Source organism: Emys orbicularis, chromosome 9 (assembly GCF_028017835.1).
Source record: "Emys orbicularis isolate rEmyOrb1 chromosome 9, rEmyOrb1.hap1, whole genome shotgun sequence".
Taxonomy (NCBI): domain Eukaryota; kingdom Metazoa; phylum Chordata; order Testudines; family Emydidae; genus Emys; species Emys orbicularis.
Window position 1 is genome coordinate 6,787,728 of NC_088691.1, and position 22,608 is coordinate 6,810,335.

Below are 22,608 nucleotides of genomic sequence, written 5' to 3' on the forward strand. Positions count from 1 at the left end.
TATCGTTTTTGAGTGCTGACACCCATCTAAGGTTAAGCCAAGTGATTCCATTAATTATTATTGTCATCGGGTAGGTTTATGAAACCAGCAGCCAATAGGGACAAAAATTGACTTTTTATTATGTAGTTATTGGTATAAGAAATACCAATGTAACACTCTGGCTCAACGTCATGAGGCTTTGCAGGTAATTTCCTCCTTCTCTAACTAGCTTCATTCACAATGAGACAATTGTACCACAGCTCACATGTCCGACACCAGATCAGATGGGTATCAGAGGGGTAGCCGTGTTAGTCTGAATCTGTAAAAAGCAACAGAGGGTCCTGTGGCACCTTTGAGACTAACAGAAGTATTGGAGCGTAAGCTTTCGTGGGTGAATGCCCACTTCATCAGACGAAAGTGAAGTGGGCATTCACCCACGAAAGCTTACGCTCCAATACTTCTGTTAGTCTCAAAGGTGCCACAGGACCCTCTGTTGCTTTTTACAGATCAGATGGGAGCCTCTGCCAACGAAGCATGAAAGCCAGAAGGCAGCACCATACCTTGGGACCGAAGTTAAGTATGTTAAGACTTTCGTTAGAACCTCCTCTGATGCTTCATGGAAATGGGAGTTTTCAGGAAACGTGATGATCCAACCGTTGTCTTTCCCTCGGCCACCTACAAGTAAAAGAACAGTGCTTGTCTGAACAGTTTGTCCAGAAACCACGCCAAGCCGTAAAAGCCCCAATTTAAAACAAAACATGCAGCCCCATAAGCCCAAGTAAGCTGACCCTGGCCAGCCCCAGGTCTCTTATTCCTGTGTGGACATACCCTAAAATCACTTTTGAAAATGGGACATAAGGGGTACTATTTTCAGTGGTACCTCTCTTCAGGCAGGAACTTTCTTAGTTTTTCATCTGATCCTTCCTGAGGAAAGGATCTGGGAACTGGCCCCTAAAACATTTCAGTATTATGGGCCAAATTCTACCTTGGGTTTCAAATGCACATTTCCCACATAAGAGTTAGAACTATCAAAAGTATTAGATGCTGGGGGAGGGGAGGGTTAACCAGATGTATCACTTAATCTCCATATCAGCATACTTAGGATGTGACGGCAAAGAAGTCGGGGAAAAAAGGGTTAATACTTGTAAACTGGCCACAAGCCTATAGAAATATATTCTATTTCAAAGCACCATACTTGTTAGTACTCTAAATGTTTCAAAAGTGGAATATTTTGTAGCATGGCTTGAGAAAGAAACCTAAGTTGGTCTTTCAAACTGCCACAATGTTTTATTAACAACATTGCTAGTGGCACCGGTGATGACTTGATGAATATTCTCCTGTGTATAGTATCATTTTGCCAAACAGTGCATAGGTTCACACAGAGAATTAAATTACTTTACACAGAGAACATGGGGAAAGTTTACCACACTCACCAGAAAGAAACGCAAACTTTTTCCTCAAATCGTCACTGATGTCCTTTGCACAAATGGGAACTGTGGTTTCTAGCAAAAATAGCAAGAACAAAACAACAAAATGCATTAGTGGAGGCTTATCACTACTCCACTAAACTAAATATTTAAAAGGTCATACCTAAGAATGCAATATGCCTAGGTATATACATTGCTTAACTCATCGAGCGGATCAAATGCCACAATACAGCAGTAACTATCAGGTGTATTAATTATGTTAAAGATGACATGTCAGGGTGTGCTAATGCCTGTATTCAGCAGGACGTAGGGGACATTCGGAATGGTTTTTTGTTTGTTTTTTAAATAAGCTACAGTTATAGTTCCCTCATCTGCAGCATCCCCTGGTACTTCCCAGCACAGTGGGTTGCATGTTTCTGTTGGCAGCAGCCGTGTCAGAGAATGGTAGATTGTGAAACATACAGGGCATTTTATAGTATCATGTTTCTTAATTCTGGAAAAATGAATGTACGCCCAAAGCAAATAAAACTCTGCAGTGAGCCAAGCTGTTTGCACAAAACACATTAGAAAGATTAGGGTTCTGATGCACAATGATTAGATTTCTAAAATTAAATAATAGAAAAAAAACTGCTATAAGCCATCTGTAGTGTACCATGACCCCGTGGGGGCCCTTTCTGCACCTCAGCAGAATTTTATAACAGAGAGCGTGAGAGAGACAGAGAGAATGAACAAGGGTTTGTGTCCATTAGAATATTATCCCACAATGTATAATTTGTGATAGCTTCAAAATAAAAACACTCAATTTACACTGATTGAAGGTGCTGGAAACAAATATTACTATATAATGTATGTCCTTGATAGTGTAAATATGATAATTTTAAACACACCTATATGCCATTAAGTCTTTGCGCGCTTTGACAGTTAACCTTAACTCTGATAAAACTCTGATTTCAGGGATTATTCTCTTGGCTGCCTGAAGTCCTGACATTTTGTCGCATTCCACTACCTCCTTGGACCACTGTGATCATTTCTTACTCTAATCCCTTTTCTGGCCGCAAGCATTGCTTATGTTTTTTTATTTGAGTGTTTCCCCAGCATTCAGTTGCATACCTTGCTATTTTCACTCCCATTCACTTAAATGTCAGTCGTAAAACTACTTATTTCAATGAGACCCAGATTTAGCCCTATTCCTGTTGCTTACTCTACAGAGTTAATTTTTCTTCTGAGGGAATTCTGCGCACAATATTTTTAAATTCTGCATATTTTATTTGTCAAAATAACACAATACAATCACACCATTTTCAATTATTTGCTAACAAGTATTTTGAAATGACTTACCAAAAGAATTGAAAATGGTGTGATTATATTGTAATTATGTTTCTGTGTTATTTTGACAAGTAAAATATGCAAAAGTTGAAAATTTTTATTTTTTTGGTGCAGAATTCCCTCAAGAGTACCAGGGTCCTGGCTGGCGCAATCTGGGTGTGGGCAGCTCGATGGAGAGTCTGGGTGCGGGGGAGGCATCTAGGTGCACAGGGGCTCGGTGCAGGGTTCTGGGTGCAGGAGAGCCCAGGTGAAGGTGGTTAGGGCTCAGTGGGGTGGGAGGGTCAAGGTGCAGCTGGTTGGGGCTCAGTGGGGTGGGGGGCTCCTGATGCATGGGGTGAGGCTCAGTGGGGTGGGGGTTAGGGAGGCTTAGTGGGGGGCTCGGTGGGGGAGTTCCAGGTGTGCGGGTGTGGGACGGGTTACTTACAGGGAGCTGCTCCCCCGTCCACCATACCCCCTTGCATACAGATCCCCCTACACCCAACCCCCTGCTGAGCTTCATCCCCCCCACACTCAGAACTCTCCTTACCAAGCCCCTCCGGCAGTGCAGAGCTTCCTGCAGCCAGAGGAAGTTTCTGGGGATTGATCTGACCCAGCCCCAGCTGCTCTGTGCAGGAAGGGAAGGGGGAGGGGGAACTCCATCTCCATCCTCCTCCTCCTCCTCCCCCCACCACCACCCCGCCCAGCCAAGACTAACATCCCTGGGCAGCCAGGGCAGCCCAGATCCCCTTCTCCCCCCATTGATTTACCTCTCCCCTGACTGCCCGAACAGACACATCTGAGCTGCTGGGGAGGGGTGAGTGAACACTGGTGTAGCTTCTCTTTGCTTCCCCACCCCACAGAAACCATTTTCTGCAAGGAAGCAAAGGGAATCTGTGGGGGTGGGGGAGTCAGCATTTTTCTGCTGCACTGCAATGGTGCAGAATTTCCCCAGGAGTCGTTAATCAACTTCCTTTAGCTCAACTCAACCAGCCCTCTCAGCTACCCTGATGTACTTAATGACAGTGGTGCCAGATTGCCTTTCTTCTTCTTTGCCTTCACTTTGTCCCATCAATCAAGGTCAGCAGCTCTTGTTCTTCATCTCCAAGCGTTCTTGCCAACTGTGTCGTCCAACCTGAGGCCAACCTTCTTCATGTCATCCTTCACCATTTCAAACCACCATTTTCTAGGTCTTCCTCATGGTCTTTGTCCCTTGACTACTAGCTCTTGTACTCTCTGGCCAACACACCCCACATCTTGTCTCACATGACCCAGCCATGTCAGTCGATATGCCCTTAGCTTTTCTGTGACAGGGGATAGCTGCATCATGGCTCGTACCATTTCATTGGGTAGCTTTCGTCTTACCCAGCGTCCACTTTAGCATTCTCAGTTTGGCAGTCTGAAGTAGCGGTTGTTCTCTCTTCCTCATTGGCGATCATTCTGACCCATACATTATGGCTGGCCTAGTCATGATCTTATATACTTTGCTCTTAGTTTACTTGGCATATTCTTACCAAAGAGAATTCCCATCAGCTCCCTCCATTTACACCAAATGCTCTTCATGCGGCTCCTAACGTCCGCATCCACATTCCCATCATGCCTCAATCCTGAACTGAGGTATTTAAATTGTTGCATAGACTTTAACTCGATGCCAGCCTATTTTACTGATTTCTCGTTGTCCCTCTCAATGAAGCATTGCGGGTATTCAGCCTTTTGTCAGCTGATTCATAAGCCATTTCCCTCTAATGCAGCCTTCCATAGTTCTAGGTCCTTTTCCAGTTCATATTTCTCTTCACAGCACAACATAATGTCCTGGGCGCAAAGCGTGCTCTACGGAGATGATCTCCTAATCTCCTGCATCAATATGTCCTTTCTAATCACAAATAGGAATGGCCTGAAGGCCAATCCTTGATATAGAGCTACCCTGGCAGCGAATGACTCACTGCAGCAGCAGCTGCTTCTCACTACCGTTGTGCTACCCTCGTACACGTCCGTGATAGTCTCAATGTATGTCTCCGGCAGACGGCATGACCCCAGGCATCACCAGAACAATTCTCTAGGCACTCTGTCATAAGCTTCACAGCTTCCAAATCCTCTGTGCTTCTTTGCCTAATCTTAGCTAATCTATATACTCCTTTCTCCCCTTCCTTCTTAAGTGGTCCTGCACATAAGACTTTCAATGCCTGACCCTTAGTTTTTGCCACCGCTCTTTTGGCCATTTTCTTTACCAGCTTGCACTCCATTCTTGTTCTCTGCCATCACTTAAACCTTTCCTGCTCCTCCTTCACTGCCTCCAGCACATCATTGGATCACCACCATGTTGCCTTGCCATGAAATTTCCCTTCTTTCATTAGTGCACAAGCTGCCTGTGGCCAAACTGTAATACACTCGGATATTTTTCCCCAAAGCCTCGTTGGTATCACTGGTCAATTTGGTCATTGTCCAACTTCCGCAGAACCTCATCCTTCAATCTGAGATTAACTTCACTACCCACAAGCCTCCAGAACTTTATCATTTGTTCCCCAACTTGTATTTTGTTCCCCATTAGTCTTTTCACCCAGAAGTACATTACAAGCAATGGGTTTCAGGGGGTAGCCATGTTAGTCTGTATCAGCAAAAATAATGAGGAGAGACTAACAAATTTATTTGGGCATAAACTTTCGTGGGCTAAAACCCACTTCATCAGATGCATGGAGTGAAAAATACAGTAGGCAGGTATATATATTACAGCACATGAAAAGATGGGAGTTACCTTACCAAGTGGGGGGTCAGTGCTAATGAGGCCAATTCAAACAGGGTGAATGTAGCCTATTCCCAACAGTTGGCAAGAAGGGGTGAATATCAACAGAGGGAAACTTACTTTTTGCAGTGCTAACGAGGATGGATGTGGCCCATTCCCAACAGTTGACAAGAAGGGGTGAGTATCAACAGAGGGAAAATTACTTTTTGTAGTGACCCAGCCACTCCCAGTCTTTAGTCAGGCCACTTTTAAGTCTGTTACTGAGTGTCCAGGGAGATTGAAGTGCTCTCCTACTGGTTTTTGAATGTTATAATTCTTGATGTCTGATTTGTGTCCATTTATTCTTTTGTGTAAAGACTGTCCGCTTTGGCCAATGTACATGGCAGAAGGGCGTTGTTGCTTTGCACTCGTCTCCCAGGATCACTTTATATAAATGTGAGCGACTGTAAAAAGACTCCGTCCCTTTCCCAAAGAGTTTACAGACAAAGGCCTTGATAGTACAGTCAGATCCACATGTACAGGGATCAGGACCCCACAGGACCCTTGCCTAACAGGACCCCTTGTTAGGCAAGGCACATGCAGATAAATGAATGCAGCGTTTGCCTGCCTAATGACATCAGTAAACACAAATACAGGACTTGTGTGTGCACTCACAGTTACAGGCTGTCTTCACTGTCAAAAAGATGCATTTTCCCATCAAGATAGCTAATTTGCTATAAAAGTCTAATGGAGACAAAGCACAGGTCATTTTTACCTCACTGTAGCTAGACAGGGTCAACCCTATACCCCACACCTAGGGATTGCCTTTTTCGCAGTAAAGACATAGCCAAAGGACCAGGGGCGGCTCTATGTATTTTGTCGCCCCAAGCACAGCAGTCAGGCGGCTTTCAGCGGCATGCCTGCGGGAGGTCCGCTGGTAACGCAGATTCGGCGGCATGCCTGTGGGAGGTCCGCCGGTCCCGCGGCTTCGGTGTCCCCGCCACTGAATTGCTGCCGAAACCGCGGGACCGGGGGACCTCCCGCAGACATGCCGCTGAAGGCAGCCTTACGGCTGCCCTCATGGCGACCGGCAGGCCGCCCCCTGCGGCTTGCCGCCCCAGGCACGCGCTTGCTGCGCTGGTGCCTGGAGCTGCCGCTGCAAAGGACATTGTGTGAAAAACTGGCCCACAGAATAAACTACTGCGACAATAAAATAGAAAGCAACAACAGATTTACAATAAATGCACCCTTTGTTTGCCTGCATTTAGGAATAGGGGCAGAAAGGGTCGTTTATTAATAGCTCTCAGAGAACACTGTTTAGCAATGGGGAGTTAACCTTAGGGTGGTAATGAAAGCACTTATTTAAAAAAAAAAAAAACGTCTTTCCAAGTCAATGTTTAATAGGAAGGCACTTATTTATCAGTTTGCATTCTTACCAGAGTAGAGACAGGTTACAGTGGATGAAGCAACTCGCTCCTTCCCACTTTGAGCTGTGCAAATTTTCTTGAGAACTTTTTTCACTGAAAATGCATATTTGGGCAACCAAAACATTCTGGTGAATTCGTGTCAAATTCACCAAATTGTTTTGGTCAAAAAAAAAAAGGGGAAAAAAGAATTCTGAAAATCTGAAACATTTTGCTACAACATGTTCTAAATTAAAGGTTTTGATTTTTTTCAGGCTCAGCGACTGACAGTGACGGAGGCCCAGATTTTCAGAAGTGACTAGCATTTTTGGGTTTCCCACTCAAGACACCTCAAAGGCGCCTCACTGCCAGAGGGCGGGTACTCAGCGCTTTCTGACAATCAGGCCATTTTAAGGTGTCTCAACTTGGCCACCCAAAAGCAGTTACTCTTGAAAATCTTGGCTGGGGGAGTGCTTGGATCAGGCAGCTAAGCGTTAGGCGCTTATGGGAGTACACTCCCTTGCAGAGCCTTAAGGGTTAAGGGAAGTCAATGGCTAGACAAAAAAAAATATACAAATGAGAACACCACCCTTTTGGTAAAGGTCAAAGCATAACAACTTAACGATCACATTCCCATTGCGGCTGTCACATTGCCAGCTTCCCTCTCTGACTCAGTTTGCATTCCTCACCACATTCACCTTCCTGGGCAAATATTAGGAAAAATAAAGGCCTGGCACCCAATTCACCCTGCCTAAACCATACCAGGCAGATATCTGCTCTCAGATAGACCGTATCAGAGCAGTGCAGATACAAAACTGAACCTAAAAACAATACCACCTAGTAGAATCCTTTATCCTGTCGTATCTCACATGGCTTTACACACCAGACTGACGTCCATACCAAGCAGGTATGACTTCCACTTTTAAGGTAGCATCTAAAAACTTACTCAGAACTGGAGGGTAGATTGCCTGTAATAACATTTTACTCTTCATTTTTATATGCATACCCAGCTGAATATATACAAAATCGCTCTGGAGCCATTGTTGCATTCAAGGAACAGGAACTGAAAGATTCCTCTGCCAACAGGATTGTTGCTACAACACAGGGTTTCTGAGAATGTGTGAAGTCAGGCGGGGGAAGGAAGGGGAGCACGGCGGTGTGTGGGGGGGTAGGGCGCGCGGGATTGAGCCTTTACTCCTCAGCGCGAGAGAGAGAGAATATGAATCCGTAGTTAAGAGAACACTGCTGAATCTATTTCTGTCCTAGCTGGTTGGTTTTGTGCAGCCCAGAGTATTCGGCTGAGTCCTCTTCCCTTTTGACTGTACCCCGGGCTGGATTTTAGGATTTGTACAAATCGAGGCTGTGAGAATGATGCCCATTCTTAGAAATCTTTCCTTTCAGGATGATCAAAGTCCATCTGTCCAGGTACTTAAAGCAAACTACGCAGTTAATAAGGAGCTAGCTTTTGAGCCTTAACTCTCTCTGTTCACACACACAGGCCCTCTGGCTTCATTCATATCCTTTTTAAAGGGTTCCCTCTCCCATTGTTTTCTTTCCTTTCTGAACTTCACCTTAGCCCACACCATCTGTAAACAGCAGCTGCACCACACACCTGCCAGGCTGACACAGTAACTCATTACATTTTTATGATATTGATCAAGCGTTCTTTGGACCAACCAAGCCAGCTCTAAATGTATTTAATTTGAAAGGAGTAGAACCATGTTTTATTTGAAGGCTGCTGCAACACTGTGGGAAGCTATAATAGAGAGACATTAAACCATGAAGATAACTCCTTGATCATCGCCTGCTGAGGACGCTATGCTCTGAAGAGGGAATATTTGTCTGGTGGTCAGAGGATCCCGGGAAATGGGATCATTGCATCCTATTACCCCTTCTCTCACTGTATCAGCTTGGGCCAGCCACTTAATTAACCATGCTCTGCCTTAGTTTAGTCATCTGTAAACCTTCCCTGCCTCAGAAGGCTCCTGTGAAGTTACTGATGTCTAGAAAGTGCTTTGAGGCCACCACATGAATGATACTATGCACATGCAAAATATTATTGCTTCAAAGGTAATGCGCCTGCCAGAAAAGACTATGCATTTTGCCCAGCGTGCAAGGCAGAAGCTAGTTATTTTAAACAATATACTATCTAGACAATCTATGCAACGTCCTACAATGAATTGCACACGATTGAGAAAAATCTACGCAGGACGTTAAAAACGTACTGTGTTAAATAGGAGAGCAGTTCTTTTCCTAGCCTGCAGGGAACACATGATGCAGGCCTGCTAACACAAGCAGGCAGCTGTTTCTACTGCCATGTACTCCAGGCTCAAACTTTGAACCACGGTGGTACTAAACTTTGTGAAGAACACAACACACACACAGTGCCCTGGAGGCTCAGAACGCACCGACATCCACTGCCTAGATGTCAGTTCTGTCTGCACCTCCTCTGCCTCCATCCTCTCCCACTCCTGGCCATGCGGCTGCTTACACCCCAACCTTATGGTTGGAACTAGGTCCACTCTGTTCCTTGAAACACACCTGTATTACTAAGCTGACCACCTCACTTTTGGGGCACTTTCCTGCGTTTAATCTCCTGCACCAGGCTTGTTTGGGCTAGATGCATGTGCAGTAGTTCAGGTACCTGCTGTGGCAGGGACCCTTGAAGAACCATAGAAATAAACACACGCATGGCATATGCTTCAATGACACTCCTGTCAAACAGGTGTGAGCAGGACGTGTGCCCTGGTTATCATCATGCAGGAGGAGGGCAGAAAGCTGCCCATATTTCCACAGGCATCTTATTTTCAAGGCCTAAACTCTCTATTTTAATATTATGTTTTTATTAATACTCCTTGGAATATGGGACCTATCTTATTTACAATAGGGTGTAGGCTAGTGACCTGAGCACATGGCTGGTAGCCAGGAACTCCTGAGCCGTCATCCCTAGCTCTGAGACTGACTTCCTTTGTGGCCATGAGTCAGATCACTTGTCTTCGCTGCTTCGGTTTCCCCATTTGTAAAGTGGAACAATCCCAGGCCTCTCAGGGAGGTTGTAGTGCTTGACACTCTATTTCTGGCACAGTGCTGTCTTAAAACAAAAGACCCTCAAGTTTTAAAACAGCCCAACCTCCAGCCATCAGGCAGGCATGGACTATGCGGGTTCGTGAACGTGTAGGATGATGGGCTCTGTCAGAGTTTCAATCAAAAGGTCTGTGCTTAGAACAACACAGGTGTGAAATAAAATTACATTAGACTCTTCTGGGCAATTGGATACAAACAGGTTTCCTTAACCCGCCGGACCTGTTTGTCTGTATCTGGCAAAGGACTTCGGAGCTCAAAGCTGCGGTCTGGCCAGATCTGTGCTCCAGCCTTATGTCCAGCAGGGAAACTACCTCAGCTCCTTGATTAGGATCTCCCTTCACTCCTTAAAGGGTGTACCTCTAATCTGCATTGGCATCCAACGTATACAGCATCCTTATTGTGGGGAGGCAGAAGGAACTCCACAGTTAAGGCTGCAACTGAGTTTGCATTATGAACTCCCTAAAATCCACAAACAAATGGGAACATCAGCCTCCAAATCAGTAAGTGAGGTCTGGGGCGGAGAGAGAATTTTTCTGCCAAGTTGGAAGCAAGATGGCTCACGGGGGTTCTGTGACAGCAGCAGAAGAGAGAGACGGGGTGGCATGGAAGTGACCTTTGGGATGCCAGGCAGGAACTCATGGTGGGAGGAGCTTGGGGAGTCTCCCAAAGAACCATGTTTTGATTTTAGTTACACTGAATTCACCCAGAGCAACTTGGTGTCAATAGCCTTACTCTGGATTTACACCAGTGTAAGTGGGATCGTAGTCTGGCCATAGAGCTTTAAAACTCTGGGCTGCTTCACCCCACGTAATGCACACACACATACGACAGTGATGGACACCCGATAAAGGCATGGATTTTATTAAGCAGATCCCTCTCTTACCTACAGTGAGAATGGGATTATTACACAAGTTTGGCACCCACAATTGTGGGCCTGTTTGCACGCACAATTGCCGTTGCATACAATTACTGTAATGAGCCATTTGCAACAGCAGTTACCGAGCTACGCATCCACTTGCAGTAAACGCATGCACAAATAGGCACCAAACAAGATGCACAGTGGCTCACCTAAGCCCCAATCCTGCAAAAACGTACACACCTGCTTAACTTCCCACACACACAGCTAATCCCACTGAAGTCACTGGGGCTACACAGCTGAATAAATCCGCACAGGATCGGGGTCTTAATGCATGAAGGAGAAGTCTTATATAGCCATTAAAAAAAAAGAATATGAGAACAATTATTGCTATTTAACTCAGAAGTGATCAGAAATTCAACGGCTGCTATTTTATTCCAAAGTATCGCAGCCATTCTCTTTACCAAGCTATGGTAGCACAAAAGATATGGTAAAATATTGATGACACGGTCTCAGTAGCTCTGAATGCTGCAAACACTGCCTGCCTGATAGCAGATCCTGCTATAGCTGGCTCTACCTGCGTTTACAGTTCGCATGCTGCAGTGCCCCAGGCGATATAACATCTGTAACCCTTGCAAGTAACATTCAAAAAGAATTTACAGTCTTGAGGCTGAAAGCCTAATTATAGCAAGTTAAAACCAGATTTTCATTAGCAGGCAAAGATTAGCAATTAGATAAATTAGAAAAAATGATTTTGGATATTAAAGATATACTTCATCAATGCTGGGAAAGCCAACAAGCACCATCGGCAGGTTCTCTCAAAAATACCACAGCAAACCGCCATCTGTCACATATTAATTGAAGAGGAAGATCCGTAAAACTCAGGAATCACTGACAAAAGAAAACCGGCTCATAATCTACTCTGCAACGACACAATGTGCAGGCAAATCAACCCCCAGGAAAGGTTAACACACGCCCCGCACCTTCCAAATCAGTCTAGACACTACTTTCTAACGGGCCAGATTTTGCTCACGGTTCCCCACCCACCGCCCCGCTGAAGTTAAAACCACGCTCACACGGCTGCACACATGTAGCTGCTGAGGAAAATCAGGTTTTCAAATGCCGCACAAGGGGCTTTTCACCATGTGGCTCCCATTGGCTTAATCAGTGATGCCACCCTGGAGCATATAAATTGGCCTCTACCAAGTAGCCCCTAATTGATGGCATTGATGGCAAGGTGGGGCAGAGCTTTTACTGCACCGAGTGGGAGTCTAGTACCCACCACAGCCTACCTCTCCCACCATGGCTGCGTACCCAGCCAGGAGCCATTATTACCCACACCCACCAGCCGGGAGAGAGTCACTGCTCAACCAGTTGCCCTCCTCTCCGCCCCTCATGTTAGCCTCCAGCAATTCAGAGAGAGCTACTGTCAAGACAAGGAGACCCAATCCAGGCCCATTACCAAAGAGGACCTGCTCACCACCCAACCAGTCACCTCCAGCCAAAGAGCAGAAGATGGCCTGCTGTCCTCACTGCTGACAGAAGAGACCATAAGACAACCTGTCTGCCACCCTTTCTGCTGCCAAAGACCTGCTGCTAGGTAGGGAAGCACACAGCGGCACAGCGGAGTAACAAGGTGGATCAAGGGCCGCAGGGCCGGGAGGTGTGGGGAAGAGCGTGGCACACAGGGTATGTGTCTCCGACTGAGGTGGATGTTTACTGTGGGAGCCCCTTACTGAAACGTTAGCAACGCCTCACCGGTCATCAGCTTTCCATGTTGTGCTGAGTTCTGTGGGGCGCTGGGAGTCAGACAGGGCCTGCAGAGCTGTAGCTCATTAGGACTTAGGTTCTCCAACACATACAAATATACCAGCAGCAAAACAGGCTCAGTAAAGCGTGCTGGCTTCCCAGGCAGACCCAGCCTTAGGATGGCAGCAGCCAGTCCATCATTCTGAGGTGGTCCAGTCGCAGTCCATAAAGCCACCCCGATTACCCCCGAAGCACCCTGCAGGGCACACAGCGCCCATGCGGGGACTGAAGAGGGCAGCATTCCTTACATTCGCTGCGGAAAGGCACTCCCTGCCGTGTTTGCCTCCAAGAAGTGGCACGGAGGGAGAGCTCTGAGGAGCCCCCTGCTGGCCATATCCCCTTGAGGCCATGAAGTAGCACCAGCTCAACCAGCCACCTTGCCATCAGAACAATAACAACGGCATTTTGCCCCGTCCCTATGCAGGGGCATTGTGGGGGGAAAAGAACTCCCTGGCTCCTTTCTCCACCGCAAATGCACCTCCACAAGACACAGCAGAATACTGCACCTTCACCTAAGAATACTTCGTCCTCCTAGCTGTTCATCCTACCTCCCATGCCCTGATGTCTAGGTCACCGAGACATCTGGGGAACAGACAGCACATCATTTTCACACAGATGGGGAGCCATACCATGGTTTCACGTATAAGGGCACCAACCTCTGTAGGACGCCGTGCCTGAAGTAAATGGTAACTTCTAATAATACTTTGCAGTCTTACAGCCTTTCATCCATGGATAGCAAGGCACCTCACATTCCTGAATAAGCCTCACAACAGCCCTGTGAGGAAGGAAAGCATTATCACCTTTTTACAGAGTGGGAAACTCAGGCAGAGAAATTTAGTGATTTCTCCAGGCCACCTAGCACCGGTCTAACACTTGACATTTTTGTTGTGTTTTAACAGCTGTTCACTAAGCTGGTTGGAAATTCTAGTGTAGACGCGATATGAACGTTTGTTCCTGGACACAAATACTTCTCGCTAGTCATTCCCAGGCTGCAATCTGGGGTTCAGTAGAACTGACGACAAGCTTCTGTGCCCTGTCGAGGCTAGAATTTATACTTGTGTTAGTTAACATGAGAGAAAGCAGAAGTAAGAATTCAAGCGTAAACACTGGCAGTCTTCCAGTCGGTGAGTCATGCATTGATTCCTAGACCTCTTCTGTTAGAGCAACATCCAACATGCTGATCTATGTGTGTCTAACCAGACTAGCTCTCTGTCTGCACCCACCCTAACGCCAGCTGAAAATTGGGAACGTTAAAAGCCAAGTCAGCTCAGGTATGGATTTATGTTTAACAAAAGAAATGCAATAAAAGTTTCTCAACTCCCACAGTGCACATTCATACTCACCCCCAGTAAATAGTGTGGGCATTAAAAAAACTTGTACTGAGTTTTTTACATTAAGCTTAAATCAATGTCTGAGCTTCAGCCAGCTTTTAACTTTCCTCAATTTCCAACTTCAGTCAGTCTGTGCTTAGGAAAGACCCAGGAGTGAGACTAAAGATGTTTTCCCAATCAGCATAGAGCTGTATTTCCAAACAGGCACTGGGGAATATGCTTAGCATCTGCCCTCACCATGCACCATTATAGCCAAATTATCAGCTTCCAAAGCAAATCAAATTCACCACAAGGTAATTTAAAAGAGGGCTGCAGAGCCAAAGAAGAGCAAACAAACATCAATAACTTTTCACATCATCTTCAATCTCTTGCAAATCTTTCTTCTTTTAGGCCAAATTCCAGCTTTGCATATGTACAGGTAACAACCTCAGTGGGAGATGCAGATGCAAGGCAGAGGGTTTAAGGGTAAATCCTGGGGCCTAATTCACTTGAAACTTGGGAGCAGCAGCGTCGAAGTTGATGGAGTGATGAATTCCCCGCCCTTAGCCCATGTACCCTGTAATAATGGGAAACGCAATTCTGCAGCAAGGCCCCCAGTTTCTGGGGCAATGTGGAAATTCCACAGCAGATTAGGATAAATTCAAAAGCAGAGGTTTTTATTGAATTGAAAATGAGGAATACCATCACCCCTTGCTGAGCAGTAGCAGATGTCAGGACATCTTAGGTTGGTTTCCTGCTGAAGGAGGAATCAGACGTGGCATCTGGGTATAGTCTTGGGGCTACTTGTTTATTTTACATCATATAGCCCTTGAACAGAAGTAGTGACAAACACCCCACGGCCAATTGGAATCTCTGCCAAAACACCAATGTCCGGTTCGCACAAAGCAACTCTGCCTCTAGTTAGAGAGGTTAAGGCAGAAGGAAACTTCCTTGATGCTTGCCACAGCGCTCCCAAACAATTATATCTCACACACAAAAATGCAAGCATTTCTTCAGAGACTGAACACTACTTACACACTAAGAAAAGGAACTTGAAAGACTGCGTAGCAGAGCCAAATGGTGACTCCCACCATGATAATAGAGTCAGTGCAGGGTTTTCACACTGAACTGACTTTCTTCGCGCAACTCCTAAAAAATCTGCAGGGTATTGAAAATTTAACTGATCACGTACAACATTACAGAAATTGTCAGGGAAGAATTTGGAGGCTTGGGCAATTAAGTAGGTGACTCTTGAGAAGACAATTTTGAAATAATTAGCAGTGTTGACATTTGTCATCTTGCGGTTTCAGAGTTAACTCGCTGAAACACGAGAGTCCACCCCTTTCAGCATTGTTTCAGGCTGTCTACAGACATTGTCTGCAGACAATGCTACATCAGTTTACACTGTGTTGTTGTAGGGCTTTCTTCTGAACCGCAAGTGCCAGAAACAACTGTATTTAAAAAAGGAAGGGGCACTGGAACCCAATTCTGTATCAAACTCTGGAGCTGGGGAATAAAGTAATCTTAAAGCCCTGGTTAAAAATGCGGCATTAGTCTGTTACTCTGACTCAAGAAGCAAACACAGCAGAAAAAGTAGAGGCAACGTTTTCCATGAGAAACAGTGGAAGCTCCCTGTTTCAGAGCATCATGCAGATTAGAGGCAAAGGTAGACTCTGACAATACTTAAGTCAATTACCCTCCCCCACTCCACTTTATATTTCAGATTACCTCCCTCCCACACAGCCCTGCTGTCATTTCACTTTTCTTATGGTAAACGCCTGATAAATCATGAAATTGCAGGTATAGAAACTGTGCTTTATGCGAACGGAATGCATCCTACGTACTGTTTAAGATTCCTGCACAACTATTTCTCCTGTGGTCCTCGTTGGGGCTGCAGCTCCTTGAATGGCTTCGAGTGATAATATTATTCATTTTCTGGAGGTCATTACATAGTAAGCTTGTATTCTAACAGTTCTCAAATAGTATCTCCTATAAACATGGCCATAAACACGTTATGCCAGGGGTTCTCAAACTGGGGGTCGGGACCCCTCAGGGGGTCATGAGGTTATTACATGGGGGGTCGCCAGCTGTCAGCCTCCACCCCAAACCCTGTGTTTCCTCCAGCATTTATAATAGTGTTAAATATATAAAAATGTGGTTTTAATTTATAGGGGGGGGTTGCACTCAGAGGCTTGCTATGTGAAAGGGGTCACCAGTACAAAAGTTTGAGAACCACTGCATTACGCCCTAAAAAGACCGAAAGGACATTTGTATGTGTGTGTGTATATACACGCAATGTTGCCAACCCTCATGATTTTATCACAAGTCTCATGATATTGGATGTTTTCCTTGAAACCTCAGCACTTGCAGTCAAGCAATTATGTGAGAATCTCAGTTTTAATTTTTTTAAAAAAGTTTCTAGCCCTTGTGGTTGGGGAAAAGTGCTTAAAATGTATCCCAAGGCCAGGCTAAAAAACTCAGAAATTATGGGGTGGGGAAGAATCCCACATTTATTATCTTTTTAGAAATCTCATGATCTGGAGTGGAGGCTGACATGATTGTTTTAACACTGAGAGCAGGCAATACTGCCCAAATCATGGTCCCAGTCCTGCAACTGGACCCACACAAATTCATCCTTGTTCCTGTGTAGCGTCCCACTGACTTTCCAAAAGCAGGTGTAAAGGTCCAGCTGCACAGAGCGGAATGCAGGATTGGGACCCGTGTTACCGGAGAGCGATCTGTCCAGTTTCCCCAGACTTCATGTACATAGCGTGGAGAATTTATGCATCATCGCTGCATTCATGCACTTGTACTCACGCTGCCTGTCTAAAGCCCAGTCCTGCTCTGGCTTCAAGAAAATAGGAGTTTTGTCATTGACTCAACAGGAACGGGATCAGACTCTATAGAACTGTTTTGTTTTCATTGCACATTCCCACAAACAGCATCCTTTCCTTGCTCATGTAAGTGTTCCTTTGCAGCACCAACCAAACTTTTACTACAGAACCTAATCATCTGTATCTATGTTCCCCCATACAAAAATCCAGCATCATAAATTCAGCTACGCTATGCAAAGGAGTCGAGACCATCAGAATTAGACTGTTAGATCCTTGTGTTAGAGTGTCTTCTTATGTGCCAGGCATGGCTCCAAGCACAGAGATGGCCCTTAAGAGATAATGAATAACATGTGCCTTCAGTTCTGGGACTAGGTGTTCTGTGTATCACTCACGGGGAAAGCAGTGCCCATAGGCCCTGACCCTTTCCCCTGGGTAGCCATTAAAGGATTATGCTGAAAAGAAATAAAATCTCCCCCTTAAGCAAACCCGTGGAAGGTTTATTAGCAGACTATACAATCACAAAAGTGTAGGACTGGAAGGGACCTCAGTAAATCATCTAGTCCAGTCCCCTGCACTCAGTGCAGGACTACGAGGTAACTAGAGCTGTCAAAGGGAGTTCTGTAAAGGCACAAAGGAAACCCATGGCCTAAAGTTACTGGGTCAAGTCACACCAGCTTTTCATCAGTGTAGCATGTCCACATTACGGGTTTGCACTGATGTAACATCATTGATGTAGTCAGACCAGTACATTCTTGAATGGAGACCAGGCCTAAGTGACTCAGGAAGGGCAACAAGCAAGGAAAACAAGCAATCATACACAATTTTATACACATCTGCTGCTTTTTTTAAAATACTGTAAATAGATCAATCAAGAGTTGATCATGCCCAGCTGCCGTTCAACCTACCCATCAATAACTGGCTGACCTGGAACAATTCTGAGGGTTCGGTCCAGCAATTTGTAAAATGCTGATGGCTCCTATTGCGTGACTACGCCAAACATGCAAATGACTCGGAGCCTGCATAATCAATGTGAGGTTTGGCGTGGCACATCACTGCCAGTCACAGAGGTTCCAATACAAGTCATAACTTTCTGACCATCACGGGTTCTACTAGCAAATAAACTGCAGTCTGAGTTATACCCCTGAAGCCCACCAGAAGGCCCACCAGAAGCATAAGGCTGAGTACTGCAAGTACTAACAAGAGGCAGTACTGCAGCAATACTGGCCAATGGAAACCCAACAAAGGGGCTAGCATCCGATCACACACTTTCACTTATTAAAAGGAACCGGAATACTTTGTATTCCTTTTCGACAGTGTTCCCGCAACAAGAGAGGGCATGTCAGGGGCACAACGGGAAGCAACGATTACTTTAAAAATAAGACACCCTTCTACATGCATAGTGCAATCCATCAAAGCAAGTGTTATTCAGTGCCTTAAACAACCACCATACAGCACTTACAATGAAACCTACTGGAGACTTCTAACAAGAATTTACTTTAGTGATCTGTCTGCCTAGTATTTAGGCCCCAGTTCTGTAAAGAGCTACACGTGTTTGACATTATGCATGTGAATAAAGTTAAGCACGTACATAGGTGTATTCAGGAGCCTGGCTTTAGAGTACAAGGGCCCAGCTATTTCCCCCCCGGCAACTTGTACAGTTGCAAACATTCTGTCAACAATTACATCGCACACCTGTATCTGAAGTGGCACCACCATAGATCCACTGGGTGCAAGGAAGGCATAAGACTGCAATACATTTATTTGTCAGCAAGGTGAAGATGCAGAAGTTTGTCCCTTCTGCTTGGTAAAAAAATCAGTTAAAATCAATCTTTATGATGCATGTTTGAAGGCATGCTCTAAATTAGGCAGGAAAATTGCTGCTGGACAGAAGAACTAGGTGAGGGAGAAAAAACAGGCTGGGTCAAAGAGACTGTGGGCTGCGGGTGGGGTTGGGCTTCCAATATGAAGATGGTTATTTCTGGTTCTCTTTACAAAATATATATTTTTAAAACACCCTCTTTTTATTGGAGTTTAACAATATACACCCCCCCCCCAGATGTTTTCACACCTCCCCTCTCCAAGCCCCCTGCCCGTCAGGGAAGGTCAGGCTCCCCCAGTGCCAGCACCCCAAACAGCTCCTGCCAGGTTTTGGCTTGGACTGCTTCAATCGCTGGGTGTAAGGAGCAAACAAACCGGGCAGCGAGGGACTCGCCTCCCAGCAGCAGCAGCCCCATGACCCCGGACACCCCATGGAACTTTTTTTGCCAGGCGGGACCCCAGCCTACCCCGCACGGGGCTGGGGAGCAGGGAAGAGCAGTCGGCTCCTCGGGGGGCTGAGGAGAAGTAGGGATCCCCCGCGGGTGCGGGAGAGCCGGGGAAGGGGAGCGGGTCACTTACCGGCGACGCTGGAGTGGAGGCGGGCGGCGGCTTGCAGCAGGCAGTAATAACCCTCCATTTCCACCTCGGAGATCCGGGTGCGCTCCGGCGCGGGGCGCGCCAGGGCCATGCCCGAGGCCGGGCGCTCCGGCGCGGGGCTCGCCAGGGCCAAGCTCTGCGGGGAGGGGAGGCAGGTGACTTGGTCCCCGCTGCCAGCCACCCGGTCTCCCTGCTAGCGCCGGGCTGGGCTCCCCATGCTCCCCCCAGCCGGGAGCCAGGAGAAAGCCGGGATCGCCCCTGAGAGTCGCTCCCCGGCTGCTGCTTCCCCGGCTCAGCCTGGCCCCTCGCCTCCGCAGCGGGCAGCGCCAGCCCCGGGCCGAGCCGCTCCTCCTGCGCTCTGGGCAGCCTGGCCTGCACGCCCAGCACTGCGGAGCCGCCGGCTGCCCTGCTAGCCCGGCAGGGCCGCTCCCTCCAGCCCGAGCGCACGGGACCTTGGCTGGGGGCGGCTCGGGAACACCTCGCCCGGCTGCTCCAGCGGCTGGGGACGGGGCCGTTCCTCCTTCCCCGGCGCCTCCCGGAGGGGCAGGGGGCTAAGCCGGGACCCCAGCCCTGCTCTGGCGCTGCCTCCCTGGCTCGCTGCTGCGCTCAGGGCGCAGTGGGGCTCTGCGCGCACGGGGTGGCCGGGTGGGGAGCAGCCTTCCCCGTGTACCGCCCAGCGGGAAGGGGAGAGTCTGGTACGCGAGCCAAGCTGTGCCATCGCCAAGGATGGGGACCCCCCTCTCTCTGCAGAGGGTAGAAGGCAGCAGGGATATGCCCTCCACCCCAGCTATTCCTCGCCTGGCAGCGAGCACTGGCTTCCCAGCCAGCGGCTGGTTCTTTCCCCTGCTCTAAACTAGGCAAGTCCCCCCAAGGGTGAAATCAGGGGGAGTTTTGCTAGTGGCTTTAGAGGGGCCCGGAGTTCACCCCACGGCTTTATCAAAGCTATTGCCTGTGAGGGGACGCTGCTGGCCTGGTGTGCACCTCTGAGTGCTAACGTCCTGTGAAATTTCACAGCCTGCTGCTAGCCACCAGCCTTCAATACCAAGCCCCCTAGATCAGTTATGAGCCTGGTTATTGGAATAAGGGTGTGTGTATGCTAAATGTCCAGTAAACGTAAGTCTCCTGGAAAGTAACACAGCAGGATTTGGTTGATGGCCACAGGTGCCCTGACCTGCCTCCATGGGCCTCACCCCTTCCTCGAGAGAGCCTTTGGGTCTGAGGAGGTAGTTGAGTCACCTCACCCTAACTCTTCCTTCTGGTTCTCAACTGAGGCCATCAGCCAGAAAGCCGGCTACCACCTGGCCACCAGCATCAAAGCTATGTCATACCACCCACTGCATCTGAAAGCAAACCTTGCACTTCCCGGCACTGTTGCCTGGAACCCTGCACAGTAACTTGGTCAGCTCAGGCTTGAAGTACCTCTTCCCTGTTAAGGCTATTGGCCCAAGCATGATCTACTTGCCGCTGTGTGAAATCATCCACACCTGATGGCCCAAATTGGGCCCTTTTAAGTTAAACTCTGCAGAAGTATCTCAGCTGGTGGAACGGTCAGGATCAGTTCATGAACAATACAAATAATACTATTCCATCCCTTGCTGCTCCTTCCTATCTACATTTTCAAAGCACCATGTTAGATTTGAGCTAGAATTTTGTGCAGCTCTGTTTAAAACCAAAGTCTTTTCGTGTTTGCTAGCAGAGCTCCAGCACGGTTTCCTGAAACAGAGCCGGCGCAGAATTGTTTGGGCCCAGAAGCGTGTTAAACCAGGCTGTAGTGTGACTTGGGCTGGTGTAGCAGCTGCAGTGTGCTCGAGCAGTTAGGGCTGACCCCTGTCAGCCTCGGTTATCAGATGTCAATGGCAACTCATGCAGATCCGAGGCTACTGTGATGGGAAACTCAGCAGCAAAACAGCGGTTTTTAATTATGTTGCTTTCACATAAAACCAGCTTTAGCCTGGCCCTTTGCCTTCCAGCATTCAGGGCTAGTCATTATTTAGGCAGGCTATTAGATTAGGGTGTAAACTCTGGCAAGTCGTATTTACAGTGCTCCCGGGGTTGTTTAACATTTGTCTAATTTTATAAGAAAAATTTCCCCACAAATGTCGTAGTATAGTTACCAGTTCAACCAATGCTTTCTCCTTGTTTCTAACACAGCAGCTGCCAGCCTGGCTGTCTCTTCTTTCTCTTTGTTCGGGTAGAGGTATCCTCACTGAGGTCAGGACGGTGCACAGTTCTAGCAACAGCATGAAACAACAGTGCTGCCCGACAAGCAGAAAGAGTGCAATGCATGGGGTTTGTGTAGGACCTACCAAAATAGGTTTGTTATAAAAATTAACAGGGATTTGGTGGATCAGAAAACAATTAGTGGGAGATTCATCCGTTCAAATCCTGCCTCGGTTGCTAGAGATATACACTCTTACCAGCTACTGATTGGGGATGGGGTGGAGCTAAGAGTTGATGGTTTCAGTACAGTTCCAAAATTGACACAATCACATACAAAACAGTCCACTCCTATTTGACATCAATTTGCTCTTTAGGGGCAGGTCTCAGCCGAGAGGCCATAGATTAAATGAGCATGGAGAAGAATCCATGTTCCCTTCCTAGAGCAGTCCCTGCAGGTCTGCACAGAGCTGTAGCAGTAGGTCAGTCTGGTGCTGCTTGCACAGCCGCCGTATGCTATGCAAATAAAATGAGAATGTCAGGCTCCAGCAAGGGTTAAGTTAATACCTTGGGTAAGCCTTCAATTTCAAAGGGGCTTTTGCGTGAGTGTGCGCAGTTGTTTGTGAATGAATAGTATCTAATTTAAAAGGAGAGAGATTTAGAATCCAAGAGCCTTCAGGTAATAGTATGTTTGCTCTAATCTTGGGCCTCCACTCTGGGTTTCCCGGTTAAAAATATCTTTCCAACGTGCTGAGGCATTCCAAATGAAGGAACGTTTCCCATGTGGGTTCAAAATGCAGATCTGACAGGCAATCTAGTCACTGAGTCAGATTCTTTCTCGTACAACAAGGTTATAAGACCACTGTCTTATTAAGGATGTTTTCAGTGATGCTTTAGTGTTTTCCCTGGGAAATTTACGGCTGAGCCATACTTCTGTTCTTTTTTTTTGCAGTGCAGAGGCTGATATTTCACAGTAAATCAGAACCCGGGAAGCGCCCCTCTCCAGTTCAGTATGTTGTGTAACTGTACTTAATTTTTAACACTGACGTGACTGACAGCGGACGCCAACATAGTAGTTCGATGAATGGAGACTTCTGGCTGGCTGTGGAGTGCTGGATCTGTTTATGTTCTTCAGGGCCTTTGAGGAGAGGATAAAGACATCTGTTCATGTACACTCACCTCTACTCAAGCAACCCGAGCAAGTGCAGAGCGAAGAGAGATTAAAAATAGTCAACGGGTGCAAAGCCAGAGACTCAGGCATGGTACAGCTGTGGAATAGCCAAGGAGCTGTAGATCAGTAACTTATGGCCGTA

The 22,608-nt window shown here is 47.0% G+C and overlaps 1 protein-coding gene across 1 annotated transcript in view; it reads right to left on the reverse strand.

Moving 5' to 3' along the window:
• MCF2 (MCF.2 cell line derived transforming sequence) overlaps positions 1 to 19,229 on the reverse strand; it is an 88,485-nt gene extending 69,256 nt beyond the window's left edge. The window contains exons 1-3 of the mRNA XM_065410524.1: positions 19,121 to 19,229; positions 1,413 to 1,481; positions 540 to 654 (exon numbers count right to left, since the gene is read on the reverse strand). Of these exons, the coding sequence (XP_065266596.1) occupies positions 540 to 654; positions 1,413 to 1,481; positions 19,121 to 19,229 (293 nt within the window). The remainder of the gene's footprint in view (positions 1 to 539; positions 655 to 1,412; positions 1,482 to 19,120) is intronic.
• Between the last annotated feature and the right edge of the window lie 3,379 nt (positions 19,230 to 22,608).